This window comes from Hirundo rustica, chromosome 16, assembly GCF_015227805.2.
Source record: "Hirundo rustica isolate bHirRus1 chromosome 16, bHirRus1.pri.v3, whole genome shotgun sequence".
Classification (NCBI taxonomy): domain Eukaryota; kingdom Metazoa; phylum Chordata; class Aves; order Passeriformes; family Hirundinidae; genus Hirundo; species Hirundo rustica.
Genome location: NC_053465.1, coordinates 3,248,490 through 3,265,230, shown reverse-complemented (window position 1 = coordinate 3,265,230; position 16,741 = coordinate 3,248,490). Strand labels below are relative to the sequence as shown.

The window sequence follows — 16,741 nt, the reverse complement described above, 5'->3', positions numbered from 1 at the left end:
CCACACACTGGCAGAACCTCTCCTTCAGGAGATTCCCATCACTGTGCTCACCACAGCCCAGGAAAGGCTCCTGTGGCTCCCATCAGCACAGGTACCTGCTCTGCAGGACACAGGTGGCAGGAATAGGGAACAGCCTTGTGCTGCCTTTGGAGGAGGGACAAGGCAACTCCTGCCCTACATTTACCCCCATGGATCAGATTTGTGTGCAGATCCTTTTTTTTCATTTACACGGCATGGAAATGGATCAAACTCAGGAAGTGTCCAGGTCCTGCATGGTGTAAAAGCTCTTACAAGCCACAGATCCTTTCCAGGTGGGGATGGGATTAAAATGATGTGAAACACCATCACACCCTTATGCAAATGTTTGCAACAAGCCCTTGGGAAAGCTCTGGCCTGCAGCAGCTCAGGCAGCAACAGTGCCCACTGCTCTGCTGGCTGAACTTCCCTGTGAAACCTCATCAGGAGCCTCCTTGTCCTCTTCCCCCCTCTTAAACACATATCTGAGAGGAAAAAAAACGATGAAAGAGCTATTTGCATAAATATCATAACTTTTATTGTTCTGTTCACAGTTTTTGAAGACACATTCCTAAATTACAGTTATTCTCTCTTAAGAATTTGTGCCTTTTTCCAATCTGAATTTGCCTGGCTTTGACTGCCAGTCGGTGATTTTTGTGTTGCATTTTATGATCAGAGAGCTGCAGTGTGCAGTATTTGCTGCCTGTGAAGATACTAGTGCACTGTAATCAAGACAGTCTCAATTCTGGTAGAGAAACTCAGCTGAGTTTTCTCTCACCCTCTCTAAGGCATTTTCACACTCCACCAGTAATTTCTGAATCTTTTTTTTTGCATCCATTCCAATTACTCAGCTTCTCTTGTAGAATGTAAATATCCAAATTGCATCCAAAATTCCCATCTCTCCCAGCTGAGACATCCAGAAGGATAATCACTTACAGCTAACAGTAATTAAAAACAAGAACACATTCGTATTCATTAGGCTTTTACCCTGGGACTGCACTGGGAGTGTACATGGAGCTGTTACTCATTCTGATCCTGGCTTTGGATATTTTTGTTATGTTTTATCAGTAATGATTTTGTATCTGTGTTCCTCAGTGATCTGGAACCACTGAAATCTGCCAGGTCCCTGCAGAACCCTTCTCTGGGCACCCCCATTTCCTTGTGGTTCTCTTTGAGCTGCAGCAGTGTGTGATTGCCAGGGAACACAGCAGACCCAGCTCACTCTGATCCCAAAGAGAACTGAAACCCAAAAGACAGAACGAAAGGACGTGCACCAAGCTCCTCAGGAACATCCATCTCCTTTTCCATCCCTTTCCAGGGTGTCCCACTGTCCTGACGCACTGACCACCCCCAGCAGCGGCTCAGACACTGCCCCAGGCTCCTCCCTTGCAAACACTGATCAAGGTTTCTGGGCCAACCGAATTAAAAACTTAAATTTTTAATCCTGAGCATTGCTAAGGAATGACATCGTCTGTCCAGTTTTACATCATCCCCAGGTTTTATCGCCTTCATCTATTTATTAACAGTTCTTATCCTATTGCAGATTTCCTCTGAACTTCAGCTCCTCATCTCCCTCTCCAAGCACTCCAACCCACATTTTTCTTTTCCTCTGGGTTGTGCTTTCCTTATTTTCTACATTTTCTAACTCCCATTTTGAACAGATTGCTGTCTGCTTCCCTTTTTCTTATCTGTTTTATGTTACTTTCCATCTAATTTTTCCCCTCATCTCACCACTGAAGTAGGATGGGCAGTTAGCCAAAGTTGCCCCTCTTCTCAATTGCAAAATTATTGGGGTTTTGGCCATTTAATACCTTTCACTTAGAAAACTGTCAATTCTACTTCAGTTTTTCATCTAATTTCCTCCCCGCTCCCAGATCTGATATGAAGTTTGCTCAGCTATGCCCTCTTGAAGCACCAATTACATTTATTAGCAGCTCACATGGCTGCAATCAGGATCCCAACCTCAGTTCTGACATTCATTTATCTTTATCTGGCAGAAACAAGACAAACCCAAATAATTTAATCTTTCATGTCTAACACTGCATCAGAAAAACAGGTCTAGGACATAGAGCAGGAACTTGAATCCTGACTGCTGGGTTGCTTTCTACTACAAAACAAATAAATACCTTTTTACTGTCCCTGTGAAGAAAACCCAAGCCAGTGTGTGCTGGAAGTTGATGGTAACAGGAACACGGGTCTTAGTAAACTTTTCTACATTCACTTCTCTTACAATACTTTTTTAAAAGATTAATCTTTTCTTTTAACTGCTCAAAAAACCAAAAATAAATTAATTTCCAAAGTCTCAAAAAATTTTCTGGCTTCCTGCACTGAGACTGAGCCTTCAGTACCTTCTTTAATACCACGATCTCCTCAGACAAGCTGCCTTTCCAATTTTCTGCTTCTTTAGCAGGTGCAGAAGTTTAAAGCGTGAGCCAAGTCTGCCAAACAGTCCCGGGTCTGACACACAGCTCAATTAACAGTAACTTATTTTTCCAATTAACCACCTTCACGCCTCCCTGTTTAAAATACCTTAGACTGCATTTATGCATTCTAGATTTCCCAAATAAAATGAAACAAACAAACAAACAAAAAAAACCCAAAAAACAGAAGCGCTTTTGGATGCATTAACAGCACTGTGCCACCGCTTTGTTTGAGAAACAGATGTGGAATAAATATAAAAGCCTGTCCCACGCTATAAATAAATCCACGGCACTGGAACAACAGGAGGAAGCTGGAGACAGAAAGGAGATGGGTGACAACACTTGTTGCTCCAAACTCCACAGAGAGTGAAGAGGAAGGAAAAGCAAAGAGGAAGCAGGAGGTGAGTAGAAGGGGAAAGGCACCAGGAGCAGCGAGAGCTCCGTGCCAAGGGAGAGCCCGGCCCCGGGCAGCGCCTGGGCCAAGCAGGCAGGGAAGAGCAAGGCTGGGAGGGTGATGGGAAGAAAGAGACCCAGCTGGAAAACAGGCAGCAGGGAAGAAAAGCCATTTAAAGATGCTCTGTTGAACATGGCTTTCCTTGCCAAGCAGCAGTGAAGGAACAAGGATGACTTGGCCTGGACCGAAGCGCTGAGGGAGGGAACGGAGCGAGATTTGACAGCTCAGGCAGAACAGAGCAGGAGGGAGATTGGGCAGCAGAGTCTCCAGCCCCCACAGAAAGGCTCCCTTGGGCTCAGCACTGAGGCAGAGATTCCTGGCTCCAGTCACACTTGTGTGTGGCCTCCCAGTGAAATGTGGAAACAGAAATTGCTGCTTCAGCTCCGAGTTCCTCCCCACCTCGCCAGGAGCTCGGGTCGAGAATCGGGATCCACACACGGAACACAAAGGATTCCCTCCCTGACGCACACAGGGGTTACACCCAACACCACAGTGCCACACTGGAAGTTCACCTTTAAAAACCTATTTATACATAACTGAAGAGAAATTAGGGTTCTCCAGGTCCAGGCACACAAAGCTGGGCAGTTTTGGGCAATTTCTGAGCAGCGTCAGCTCAGGTTTTGATCACTGAAATGATCACACTGCAAGGTACTCCCCAAACTCACAGTGCACAAACCTGGTTCTGCCATTTCCTGAGTGCTTGACTTTGTACAGCCTTAATAAAGGTCTTTTAAAAGTAGCTCTCTGTGGGTAATTGTGCGTGGGACATTTGCCAAACTAAACATGAGGGAGTTCAAGAGGCTTTTCTAATCTTGTGAGTTTATCCACTAAAGAAAAAGATTTGATTAAAAAAATGAGGTACAGCTAAACTGGGAACAATACTTTACTACAGGCTGTTCTTCATAGGCACTTCAGAACCTTGAAAAAAAACCCCACAAAATTAGGAACTTATTAAATCAGAATGAAATGTACCAATGCAGAAACATAAACAGAAATGCCAGATGTATAATGTCAACTTGTAACACACAGCTTCAATTAATTCTTCTTAATTCATTTGTTTTCTTAACTTCTTTTGTTTTGCTCTCTGGGAAAGGCCATTTTCTAATGACAGATCACAGGAGGAAAGATCCAAAGTTCAAGTTTACTCCAAGGAAAAGCAGCCTCGTTTCTGCGCTCACAGATCCCTTTTGTACTTCAGGACAAACTCAGGCCTGGACTGGGAGGCAAAGAGATCTGCGTGGAAGTTTAGCAAAGGCTTCAAAGTTTTCCTCTCCAAGTACAAATGTGCAATTAGTTCTTGACCAGGAAATGAAGCCACAGGAAATGGCAGTGAAAGACAGGCACACAGGCACTCAGCGAGTGTGCAGGCACGTGCTCACTGGAGCGCCACGTGCAAGATTCCTGCCTGGCTCTCATTTGTGTTATTTTAAAATAATCTTCATTTAGCCAGCAAAAAAAACCCACCCCAACCCATTAATCAATCAACTTTTATAGCTAAGCAGATTTGAGCAGTGGAAACACAATTACCTTGTTCTGTGAAGCGGATCTTCTTGAAATCCCAAAAACATAAACTGAATTTCACTCGCCACCTGTCACTTCTCAACTTGCTCGAGGCCTTGGACCATGGATGCTCCCCCATTCCCAAACCATGGCACAGTGGCTCTCCAGGCCCTGTGCAGCACCAGTGCAGCTGTGACCCAGCCACAACAAACAGGAGCTTCCGAGTGTTATTTTACAGGGGCTTTAATTTCAAAAAAAGGGATTTTTGGCGGTGCTTTTTTCCTTTTTTACTTTATATAGAAAACAGGACTGAGGATGTGGAATTTCAGGACATCACACAGGGCAAGAGAAATAAAGTTTCAAATTTAAGAGCATTACAGTGAAGCCACTACCGTGCCTGAAAATTAAGGACATTCCACTGAAGAGACAGAAGCGCCACTTTCTGAAGAGAAGGGATGACAGTTTTCTTCCAGTGGGCAATGCAACATTGAGTATGTCAAGACACAAACGATCCATTCCTTGTGCACACCACGATGTAAAATTGCTGACAAGAATTGCAAGTTCACATGTGCAGCAGATACAAACCCTTCATAGTTTATTGATGAAAAGAAATTTTAGTGAATCGCAAAGTGAAGTTCCAACTTTTATCCCACTAACAGCATTTCAGGAGGAAAAAGTAACACCACCGTCGAGCTTTACAATCCTGTATTTTTAGAAAATGACATTATGGTACATCAATCCCCTCAACATAACAACATGACATGATCCTGCTGCTCAGCCCCCAGGCTACTCCCCAGTAACCTGAGCTGGTCCTGGCTGTTCCAGCTGTGCATTCCCAGCTGACAAATGCCAATGCACAGCAATAGCTATGATCATTCATGCACGGAGTGTTTGCTTTAAAGATGTGGAGAACTACATGAAAATAGAAGAAACCATTTTCCATTCGTTTCCCAGCACTGGGCTTCAAGACATTTCAGGTTTACCCCAAATTCGCCCCAAGAGTGCACCAAGCATCCTCTAGTGGGTGTTACAAAAATCAACAATAAATGTGCAAGTGGTCATCTTAAAGTAACAGCAAGGACAATAATTAGATTAGTAATAACTTGATTTCTACTACCATGAATCAATCACAGGTTTCTAATATCTGATGTTGTGTGAGGACCCCAGACAATAATCTTATTTAGAAACTCTACATTTTGTGCACGACTTCCTAAGATGTATAATGTCCTTCAGAATAATTCACTTCCTGTGAATACTTCATGAGAACATTTGCTCTTGTGTTGCCATGAAAGGAACAACTTACAAAAAGAGCCAGGTGGCTTAAGAATATCCATCCAATCTATATTTGCATTCTATCTACAAACTGGCCTTTTAGAAACCTTGGAAGAAAAAAAACCCTTAAGATTTCTGTCTATTGCCTATGAAAGAAGGGTTTGGTCAAACAGGGAGTGAGAATTCCCCTGATCACTTTATTTCAAGCTCAGCAAGGCAAAGCATTACCCAGATAATTCAGGGCTACTGTGTTCAGGCTCTTGTCAAAAATGGTGAGGGAAAACCTCAGGATTTTGTTAAATTCCAGAATAGGAGCAGTTAATTTAAGAGTCTTGTTTAGAACTGATGGTGTGGGTGAGCCCAGCTGCAGGCCACAGATGTTAACAACACCGAAATCCTCTCTGGGTCTCCTTGATCAGTGTTTGAAGGGACTCTGGAAAAGCACGAGAGAGTTTTGTGGGACCTCTTTATGACCCTGGAGTGCAAACACCAGGAACAACTTTGCCCATGAACGATTTACAGTTCCAGGCTGGCACAGATCACCAAGAAGTGACTGCTGAGCACTGGGAGAGGACAGCAAAGGCAGCTGTGGAAGCTTACACTGGGTATAAAACCTGCCTGGAACATTACTCCAGATATCCTCACAGGAGACCAGCTTAAACCTTCAATCCTCCTCCCCCTTTATCCTGCAAAGACAGCAATTTTTTTTTAAACCTACCTCTTTTAGGCTGTTTTTAAGCAGAACAAAGGACTCTCAAAAAAATTTTTTTTTTCCCAAAGCGAATCAGAAATTCTGATAAGAGAACAAGATATTTACAGCCAGTTCAAAACAAACCAAACCAAACCCTACTTTATATCTCAGCCTCCCTTCAGCAAAGGTTTTCTCAAATATAGTCTTCAAAGCCATGAAAATTAATTTTGCAGTATCACTCACAACCTTGTCTTTCGGAAAAGAATGCTTCATTAGAAAGTTTTCTTCAGCTTCTACTGCCCAGGCAGTATCTTCTTCTAGATAATTCTGCCCAATTTGTCCCAAAACCTCCCTGCTTTGTCCTTTCAGCTCATCTCCCACCTGCCCTGCCCTTTGCAGCCAGGCTGCAGTGGCTCTGTCCCTTCCCTCTGAGCAGAAAAGGCACCGGCATATTCAAATGCTAAAAATACACCTCTCTCCTTTCTATTGAATCTCCTAGAAATACTTCCAGACTCATGTTCATAAGCTGAACACACCAGTTATGGGGGGGTTTTCACCTATTTTCTTATTAAACCTCACATAAAATTTCACTTATTTGCACTTGCAGAGGAGGACAAACACAGAGGTTGAGGCTGCAGCCCCGACAGCTTTCTCACAGAATCCCAGGACTAGGGAAGGAATGACACAAGTCATTTTGAAAAGATGCAGCTTCATCTTGTAATATGCTTCAAAAGTATTTGTCACTGAATGTTTCTGGGTCTATCACTCAAGAATAGATGTGAATTTACCTGCTCAGAAAGTGTCTCATCTGCTGAATCCATCACGTTAAGACACACTTGAGTTTGTTTATGCACCTTGTGGTAAAAGGAAGCTTAGAAACAGAATCACCTTGCTCTAAAGGTGCTGTCAAGTGTCTGAACTCCTGAACCCAACTAACCTGGAAAGTGGGATGTTACCTTGTACCTCAGCATGGTTGCTCTGAACAGCTTTTGTGTGGCAGGCTCACGATGGGGTGGTTTGATTTTAAAATTAGTCTGGAAAAAAAGAGAAATTCACCCTGAAATAAGACTGCAAGCTTCCTTATGCCATGAACAAAGCTGACAGGAAAACACTGTTTCCTCCCCACCTCTAAAACTGTGAGAACAGGACAAAAGTAACAAAGGAAACATTAATTTGGGGGCTTTATTTAATTTTTCTTTTCCTTTTTTTTTTTTTTTCTTTTTTTTTTTTAAGATGCTACATAGTCAAACAAGATTGGTCTTTTTACGGCATAGGACTAATTTTACTACTAATATTTTTGTTTCTCCCCTAGATAGACTTATTTACATACAAAAACAGTTTCCTGACCACTGTTTCCCCAATGCTCAGATGATCAAAACTCCCCAACAATTGTGTAGTGCCCAAAACATCAGGAGGCAGAAGAATCTCGCACCACTACAGCAGCAAATTTTTAGTTCTCGTCACTGGCTTTGAACAGGCGCCTCTTCATACCACAAAGTGTTAGTTAATTTCGTGACAGTAAGGAAACATGAGATGAAATACATTAAATAAGTCAAATATGCATTAAACATCTCTGAATAACATTTTAATTCAACTAAATGAACCAACAGCAATGTAGCTTGGTCCCTTGGTGAGAACAAGGCATTGACCTTTATTCTGAACGAGCCCCTCGGTGCTGCCCAGCTCCCTCAGTGTTGCCACAGACAAATCTTTGCAGCTTCTCACTACTCATTGAAGTGCCAAGAAGTTGGTAACTTGCACAGAGTTGAAGACACTGACAGAAACTGTTAAATTCATGACCAGAATGGTGGATTAACGTATTTTACAGAAGTTATCAACACCTCCTGCCTAACCCAGCTCCAAACATCCCTAGGGCCAGCTCCAGCAGTGGAGGAAGAGGTTTTTTTCTAGTTTTCCTTTTTTTTTTCTTTTTTTTTTTTAAAAAGAGGTAATCCAGCAACATGTACCAGGGTCTAAGAATGTTTAAAATGACATATACAATATTTCATTGTAGTGTTAAATCAGGATTTTCTCCCCCCCTTCATCACTGAAGCATATTCTCTTTCATTCATTCCCTCACTGTACATTTTGAACTTTCTAGAAGATTATGTTACATAGTATTTGTGCAGGGGTAATTTAAAGGCAAGACCTGTGAGATGTCATACATTAATTTTTTTTTTTTTAACATCGTTATGAATAAATTTAATCCAATGATATGGCAGAACCATCAAACCAATTTACAATTTCCAGCATGCTGCCTCTACAAGGCTATTTTTCCTATAATTACACCAAAGACAAAGAACAAAACCACCAAAGCAAGTAGTCTGGAGCTGAGCCCTTCGTCCTTGACAGCAGCTGCAGAAGGAGATATTGGGCTGTTTGTCTGGGGTACCTTCCTCATCCGCAGTCCATCTTCTTCCTGAAGGAAGAGATATTGGTTACTTTTACAAAAAAAAGGCTTTAAATATTCACCCTTCTCATGTTTATTTAGGTGGGCGTTATAGAGTAGGTAAAAGTGAATGTACAGCTAAGTTAGAGCTCTGTTTCCTCAATAATCCTGAGGAGGAAGGGTAGGGAGGCAGGAGAGGAAAGCCACAGGCTCGTGGAAGTTTTGTCCTGCTAAGGGGAAGCACTGAGGAACCTGCAGGAACTCCTGTCCAAAGTCTAGAGATGGCTCCAGAACTTCAGAAAAACGATGGAGGAAACACCATGAAGGTGCTTTTCTTGCTCTGTGAGGTGCTGTGGGGGGAAAATGTTTCTCAACATAACTAAGATGAAGCTCCACGTTTTCCACAAGCCAAGGCAATTACACTCCTCATTCCCCATGTCAGATGTCACAAGCAGATCCTCCCAGCCCTTCAAGGGAAATCTGTTTCCCCCCATCATATTAATGCTGACATTTTGACATGAACCTAATGGCAAGAATTAGGATATCTCCTTGATAGGACTTTGGCAGCTCACCTGATTTAAAGATGAGGTAAAACAATGTAACACCAGCAGATATTCTGATTTCAAGTGGGGATGATGCTCCCCTCAGCTGTCCCTGAGCTGTGGAGCAGCACAGCTGTGTGTTAGCACACGCCAGTCACACACACACTCTTCAGGAGAGGGGCAAATGAGTCTTTTGTGATTTAATTTCTGTCCAGCTGAAGCAACAGTGTTAGACTTTTTAATGTGACACAGTATTATAGTGCAGAAGTATAAGGCACCAAAAGTCTCCAGGCTATACTTAAAAAAATACTCAAGAAACAAAATTGTAATGAAAGTTACTGCAGCCTTAAAAATTGTCAGATAAGTAAAGTTCAAAGGGCTCAGGGTATGTCAGTGTTTCTCACTTTTGAACTATATGATCTAAAGGTGAACTTATTTTCTTATGAATTAATTAATTTATTTACTCATTGAAAGCCACAGGCTTTCAATACCTCACTGTTGCTCTGATTCTGAATGGGGACAACTGACTTTTGTAAACAATAAAATGTTGGTCACATGCAACACGCTTTGTACAGAGACAAACAAATTTTCATTTGTAGTATTTTCATTTCCTTCTGACAGTGACTCCAGCCTGACGCTGACAGCACCTGGTAGCAGGCAGTGATTTAGCATTGCTTTCTGATGTTTTACAGATGATTTTAACACTCCACAAAGGGAACAAAGAGCTCACCGATCCAGGACATCACTGTAAGACATCAGCTCAATTCTAGATAGCTCCTGTAGAGTGTTTGTTCAAGACTGATTTGCAAAAAAAAATAAATAAAATAGTTTTGAACTTAACTAGCAAAACAAGAGCTCAAGGAGAAGTTAGGGTCATGTCTGTTATGTACACATATTATTTCTGTGCAAAACAAAACTGTTTGCAAGAATTCCTTCATGCATCAGCCAGCCAAGCAGCATCAGAGCTGAGAGAACAGAGCTCCTTTCACTGGGCTCCAAGAGTCACAGCATCCACACTTTCCTTGGTGCTGATATCCATGGAAGCAGACACTTACAGCAAATCAAAGTACTGTCAGAAGAATTTTTCAGCAGTGATAAAGGCTTCTCAATTGCTGGGTTTCCCAGCCACTTGCTGGATATGACAGGAAGCACATTTCCCATTCATCTGTCTTAATTTGGCCATTTCAGCAGCACATTACAGGTGCAATCACTGAAACTCTCAGTATTTGCACAACACTGCCCTCAAGCTCCCATTGGTTTGGGGGAGCGGGGCCAAGCCCAACACTCAATGCTTAATTCAGACTGAGAAATTAGGTGGGAAAAAAAAAAAGAGAGGGGGAATTGACTCCTCTGGGTTGCTACCCAATCACCTTCTGTGACTGCACGACTTGTGCCTCCTTTCAAAGGAACCATTGATTTCAGCACCTTCTCAGAGTTTACAGAGAAACCTGAATTATCTTTTACTTTATAGACAGACTTAAAATATTGTGCTAAGGTCAGGTATCCAAACCTTTAAGATGGAAGCTTCTTTTTCAGGAAAGGGGTAAATCTGAAAAGAAAACAACAGCAATCTTTACCTTAAACTGTTTATTCTCCTCCCGTAACCTCTGAACTTCTACTTGAAGCCTCTTATAGTCTTCCATTACTTTCTTAACTTCAGTGTCATCCAAAGAAGAACTTATTGATTTAGACATTACAGAGGAATCTGTCTTTGTTGCAGTTGTGGATACAATTTTATTTATTTCTACGTCATGCTGTTAAAAAAGGATAAAGTGATTTTTGGTTAGTTATTAACACCACACCACACACCTGATAAATAGGAGGAGAGTCAGGTAAAATTGTCTGTGCACACCTGACACGTGCCTGTATCAAAAGAAATAAACAACATTTTGCTTTCTGTAACTTTCCTGCCACCCCAGAAAACACCAGATCAGCAGCAGTAAGTGAAGACAGAATGACCTCGGCTTTTCAGACCCTGCACATACAGAAATGTCCCCAAACCAGGTCCCACAGCCAGAGGTGCCCTCACCCTTCACTTCCCACTCCCGGCTGTCCCCTCTCCCTGTTTCTGTGGGGATGGAGGAATTTGTGATCCAAGCTGGGAAACAAGGTTCAGACCTCCCAACCCTGTTCCCTCTACTGCTTCTGAATCTTCTCTGTGCTCTGCACTTTAGAAAGGGTCTCTCGTGGAAACAAACCTCTCCCCAGCCAAACAGTTACAAAATCCTAATTCCAGACTGTTCAGTGCAGGGTAGAACAGCTGTGCCTTCAGTACCTGCACACCAGGAAGCATTTTTCAATTTATTCAATCCATTATCAGTTTTATACTGGACAATACAAATTTGCATTACAAATTAATATGTCCATTACTCTAACAAGAAAGAATCCTACAATATTATAGCTGATAATTCTGATATAATTCCTAACTGCATTTGTGCCTTCCTTGCCAGTTTCCCATCAATTTACCTGACAAAATCAGAGCTGTACTAAGGAAGTGTTGGACAGGCAAATTTATATTGCTGATGGTTATAACTGCAACAGTATAAACTCCGAGCTTCACAACCAACAATCAGCATCTTTAATTTTTTTTTAATTACTCTTTACCCTCTGACCTTTCACTAAATGAAAACAACTCAGCTCAAAAATTGCTTTGTGCTACTGTTGCACTTACCAAGTTCAAGCTGGCTGCTAGCTACAGCAAGGATTACCAGAACTTTCAATAGTTTACGCTGTGTTTTTAAAGGGTGATGCCATCCAGGCAGTGAAACAGAGGGTTCTGTCTTGTGCTTATAGAGCTGTCTGTACAAACATGCCATTCTACAGGATTTACTGTGGTATTAAGTTAAATCACTCAGTGTGCATCTGAAAATACTCACAGGCTTATCATTTTCTGCTGGTAGCTCAAACACACACCTAAGTTTCGAATCCATGAGTTCTTCTGGTTTTGCTTCTTTCCACTGGAATAAGTTAATATTAATTTTATATTAAACATATTAGTGCAATCAGGCAAGTTGGAAATGCAGTGCATTACATAAACAAATCACATAATTTCACTCAGAAAGAACCCAAGGTGTTTATCACACTACCACTACCCACGAACAGGATGAAAAATGAGATCAAAACATGACTGAGTGGTATCATAAAGCCAGACCAGATACTGTGAATCAAATCATTCTAAACAGTCTGAAACACAGGTAATTTATGAGAGAACTGGGAGCTGTGTCAGAGTAATTAGCAGAGAAGGGGGGGAGTTATGACACTGCTTAAAAAAAAAAGAAGAAAAAAAAGGTAAAAGGAGGGGTGAATTCAAGGGAAGGGAAAGATAACAAGCCCCCAAATAAATCAGAGTTCTCAACTCTCTGCCCAGTGGAGTTCCTATTCAAACTTTTCAAATTTCACAGGAGCTTTTCCTCCTGACTGGAATGAACTAGAGGACTGTTCATCCCCCTCCTTGTCTTCCCCATCCTTATTTTTCAGCATCAATGCCTGAACAGCGCCAGATGTGCTGCATACAGAGGGATAACTTCCCCTCACACCTCCTCTCCCCTCTGGCTGGGGAGTCTGCCATAAACAAGATTCTTTGTAACCTTTTTAACGGGGATCAGCAGTAATAAATCTTTGCTCTGTATCAGCTGTAACCCTGGAGTGAAAATATTTATTCTCAGGGATAATAAACAGCAAGAAGTGTCCACACTTATATCCTGGAATTCTAACGTGCTCCTCTTCACTCTGACCATCCTCCTTGGTAGCTTGGTATTCCTCAGCATATCTCAAGTAGGTGACAAATTATGGCTAAGCCCGTGCAACCTGGAGTAGTATTTAACTCATCCTAAACAGCTGAATCGTAGTTCAGCTCTTCTGGGGCTGAAGTCACTTCTATTTCGAGCTCCCTGGCTGCCTGTGAAGTGTTGAAAGCTTTATGGTACTCCCATAACTGGTCTCACCTGTTCATCCAGGATAGGAAGAGATCTGGAGAGTGGTAACGAAACTGAGAACTGATCAAAGTGTTACAGGAAAAGGAATCCTAGCGGGCTGGAGAGCTCTGGAAAACTGAAAGGCCCATCTAGGTACTAAAAACATTCTTTGCCAGCAGAGTAACATTTGTCATGGTATAAAGTAACTCATAAAAATTAAAGAGCTCGAAAGAAAGGCAGACCGACTTATCTTTCTAGTGATGCAGACATTTTATTACTATTGCTGTTTCTCCCACTGGATCTTATTCTGAGCCCATTAAACAAATACAGTTCCATAAATCAGTTTGAGAAGGGAAATTATTAACCTGCAGAGTGCCCCAGCTTTAAGAAGCTACTTAGAAGAAGACACATGCTGTAAAGACTACTGTAGAGTATTCTGGGATTGGCTTGTTTTTAAGTAGCACGCACAAGCCACACACTTTTCGAATAATGGTCTTTTTCCTTTTTCCTCTGTGTCCTCAATAGCCACGGAGTGTCCTCTCAAGCTCACAAAAGGCTACAGAGAGTTTACTTGTGCCTTCTTCTGGGGGCAAATCCTGCTGTTAAAGGAAAGCCAGCAGTTGACATAATGGTTTACTCCTTTGCAGGTTGCCTTACATCTTATTTTTATGTCTTTTGTCCTTCTCTGCTCCAGCACCTCCGTATTTCTACTGCTCTCAGTTGCAATCCACAGGACAAAATCTATGAGAGCCTTTCATCTACAAAGCCACAGCAGACATAGGTAGGGATAAAGAAAAACACAATACTTGTAAATAATCTTCTTGCACCTTGCAAAAGGAATTGCTCAAGAGAAGACTCAAGACTGAGAGTAGATGCATAAAATATAAAAGACACCAGAGCCTTAGAATGTATTCTGTATATCCTTAGAATATACGGTTCAAGCTGGCCTTTCTAAAGAAGGAAATATTGCAAAAAACTACAACTACTTGTTTTATGGCTTGACATCCCATTACTGACAGCAGCTTCTTAAAAAAGCAACCACAGACAACAACTTTCAGTGCAAGATTCCTGGGGCTCAAAAGAACAAAACCCTTTGCCGTGCAGAGATGGAAATCTGGAAAAGCTTTCAAGGACCATTCCAGCGTGGTTTGACAACGCAGTCAAAGGACTTACAAAATTCTACAATTAGAAATCCATTTTAATTAATTTCAATACTTACTACTGCTTCCATATCTGAAGTATCAGCTGGAGCAAACATAGACTGAACCATAAACTTGTGTTTACTTTTCTCATTAGGGTCATAGTCAAAAGGCTGTAGCATCACTGGAAGAAAAAAAAAAACAACCAGAACACATTGCATTAACATTGCTCTGGTGCAGAGTCATGCACTGATGACACAGTTACCAGATTTCAGAAAAACAAACATTATAATGGTTTCAAGTTGTCTGTTATGACCGAAGCAGCAGCTGAGATCAGGAACCTCACTTTAAACCAGAATTTTGAAAGGAGGCAGGAGAAACAGATTTCCTCAGTCTATCTAGACTTTGGTCTGAGAATTCTGGAAATGCTGATCATTCTACAATATTCTGTACACAGCTATGGCAAGATAACAACAGTAATTTTCAGGAAAAAATTTATATATCTTCTGGGACAGAGGGAAAATGTTTCCAAGACAGAAGCTTTTTTGCTCCATCCTTGGGGCAGAAGTAACGAGCATTTTGATGAACTGTACACACAATATTGCTGATGGTGCCCGAGAAAAGCTACAGAGGCAAAGTCAAACATTGTAAACCTTGAGGTTCAAGTCTCAGAATGGAAATTTCCTCTACAAAGTTTAAGAGTCTCATGGCATTTGATTTATCAAGTGTAAGTATTTTGGTCCCACAGGTAAGTTACTGAAAGTTTGTTACCGATTTATAGCTGGAAGTTTATAGTTAAATGTGATGCAAACTTTGCCTATAGAAGGCATGCAAGGAATGTATTTTTCTTCATTCAAAAAATTAAAAGCATTCCAAAATTTACTTCTGCAGAAAATGACTCTGTTTAGGGGGCAGAGAGGAAGGAACAGCAGGTTTAGGGGGTGTGTGCTTTAATTTAATTTTTAAAGCAATACTGGGAATTTCCATGTCATTGCTTTTGGGTTAAAGTGACCTGAGGAGGGACAGTTGGGTATTCTATTTACATGGAATATTCTTCAACCACAGTGGCCACTTGGAACCCCCATATTTTCAGTTATAGATATTCAGTTATAGGGACATTGACAAACATGGGCTTGGCTTCACCATGAGACAGAACATGTGGAAATAAGCAAAGCAGTTTACATAAAGATAAACTGCAAAATGCCACCACCCCCTCAAATTGAAAACAAAGCTTGCAAATACTGCCATTACTGATAACAGAAAAAAATGGTGTAAGGTTTAAAAATTCACATTTTATGACCTGTCTTACTTCAGTCCCTCAATTCAATCATGGAGAAGCAGTTCAATAATTAGGACCATTTTCAAGTACTGCTGCTATTAACATTATGTGCCCAGATTCATATGCGCTAATTGCAGGAGTTTGTCATATAAAAGCAATATCCAAAAATCCCATTTGTTGCAAATGAAGCCAAGTCAAACCAATTTGCCTCCCTTAATGAGCAGGGCATGTTATGGCTGTGCCATCCTTACTGTGCACACAATCTGGCACTCAGTGACCACATGCCTTTTAAAGAGAAGGCAGGCAATACATTCTCCCAGATGAGGTTTAAGAATTATTATACATTTTTAACTCACCTCGCAGGACTTGGATATTATTCCAAAATAAGTGTCTGCAAATTAAGTGGCTGCCTTTAAAACTATTTTCCAAACAGGAGTGACTGCACTGTGAAAGCACAACTATTTCAACACTGCCTGACACATCACTGAAAAGCAGCAGCGTCGTTTTTTCTCCTCTGTAGTAGACATTTAAATAATTTCAATGATCCAACTGGATAGTCAGAATTTATTCAGCATTTATGGAACTTCTACAGATTGTGGTTTTTTCAGTTCGCTTTGCTGAGTACAACTATCAGCTCATTTGAAAATCCTCATTTCCCAAGGGAGAGTGCTGAATCCATCCTGGAATGCCAAACGATCGCTGCTCCGAGCTCCATTCACTGAACCACAAGAGCCAGAGAGGGCTTGACAGCACAGACGTTGTTAGCACTTGTATTTTTAGATCAATACATGAAAGCCACGTTGACACAAATTATTCAGCAAATGTCTTGTAAGCCGGATGGGAAGCTCAAAAATATGTACTTTTTTCAAGAGGAAAGCAAAGCATTTTAATATTTATCCACATACTATTGGGGTTTCTGTGAAAGATTAGATCCCTAAAGCTGCCCTAATTGCTGGAAAAAATGCTACTGGGAATGTGGCTCCTTTGTTCTGAATGGAAATCACAAACCATATGCAAAAATTATGTGAGAAGTATGTTCCTACAAAATGCCTTATCACATCGGTTGTCCCATCTGGTCAGAAGTTTCAGCTTTCATCAGTAATCAGAGTTTTAAGAAACAAAATTA

At 41.3% G+C, this 16,741-nt stretch overlaps 1 protein-coding gene across 3 annotated transcripts in view; it reads right to left on the bottom strand.

Annotated features, from left to right (window-relative positions):
- Positions 1–530: 530 nt before the first annotated feature.
- VAPB (VAMP associated protein B and C) overlaps positions 531–16,741 on the bottom strand; it is a 37,362-nt gene continuing 21,151 nt past the window's right edge. The window contains exons 3-7 of one of the 3 annotated variants that reach the window (XM_040080136.2): positions 14,417–14,520; positions 12,160–12,240; positions 11,093–11,146; positions 10,794–10,832; positions 531–8,771 (exon numbers count right to left, since the gene is read on the bottom strand). In XM_040080136.2, the coding sequence (XP_039936070.1) occupies positions 8,613–8,771; positions 10,794–10,832; positions 11,093–11,146; positions 12,160–12,240; positions 14,417–14,520 (437 nt within the window). In that variant the 3' untranslated portion in view covers positions 531–8,612. Of the gene's footprint in view, positions 8,772–10,793; positions 10,833–10,860; positions 11,038–11,092; positions 11,147–12,159; positions 12,241–14,416; positions 14,521–16,741 lie in introns of all 3 variants that reach the window. The other 2 variants (XM_040080135.1, XM_040080137.2) reach the window with 2 other exon arrangements.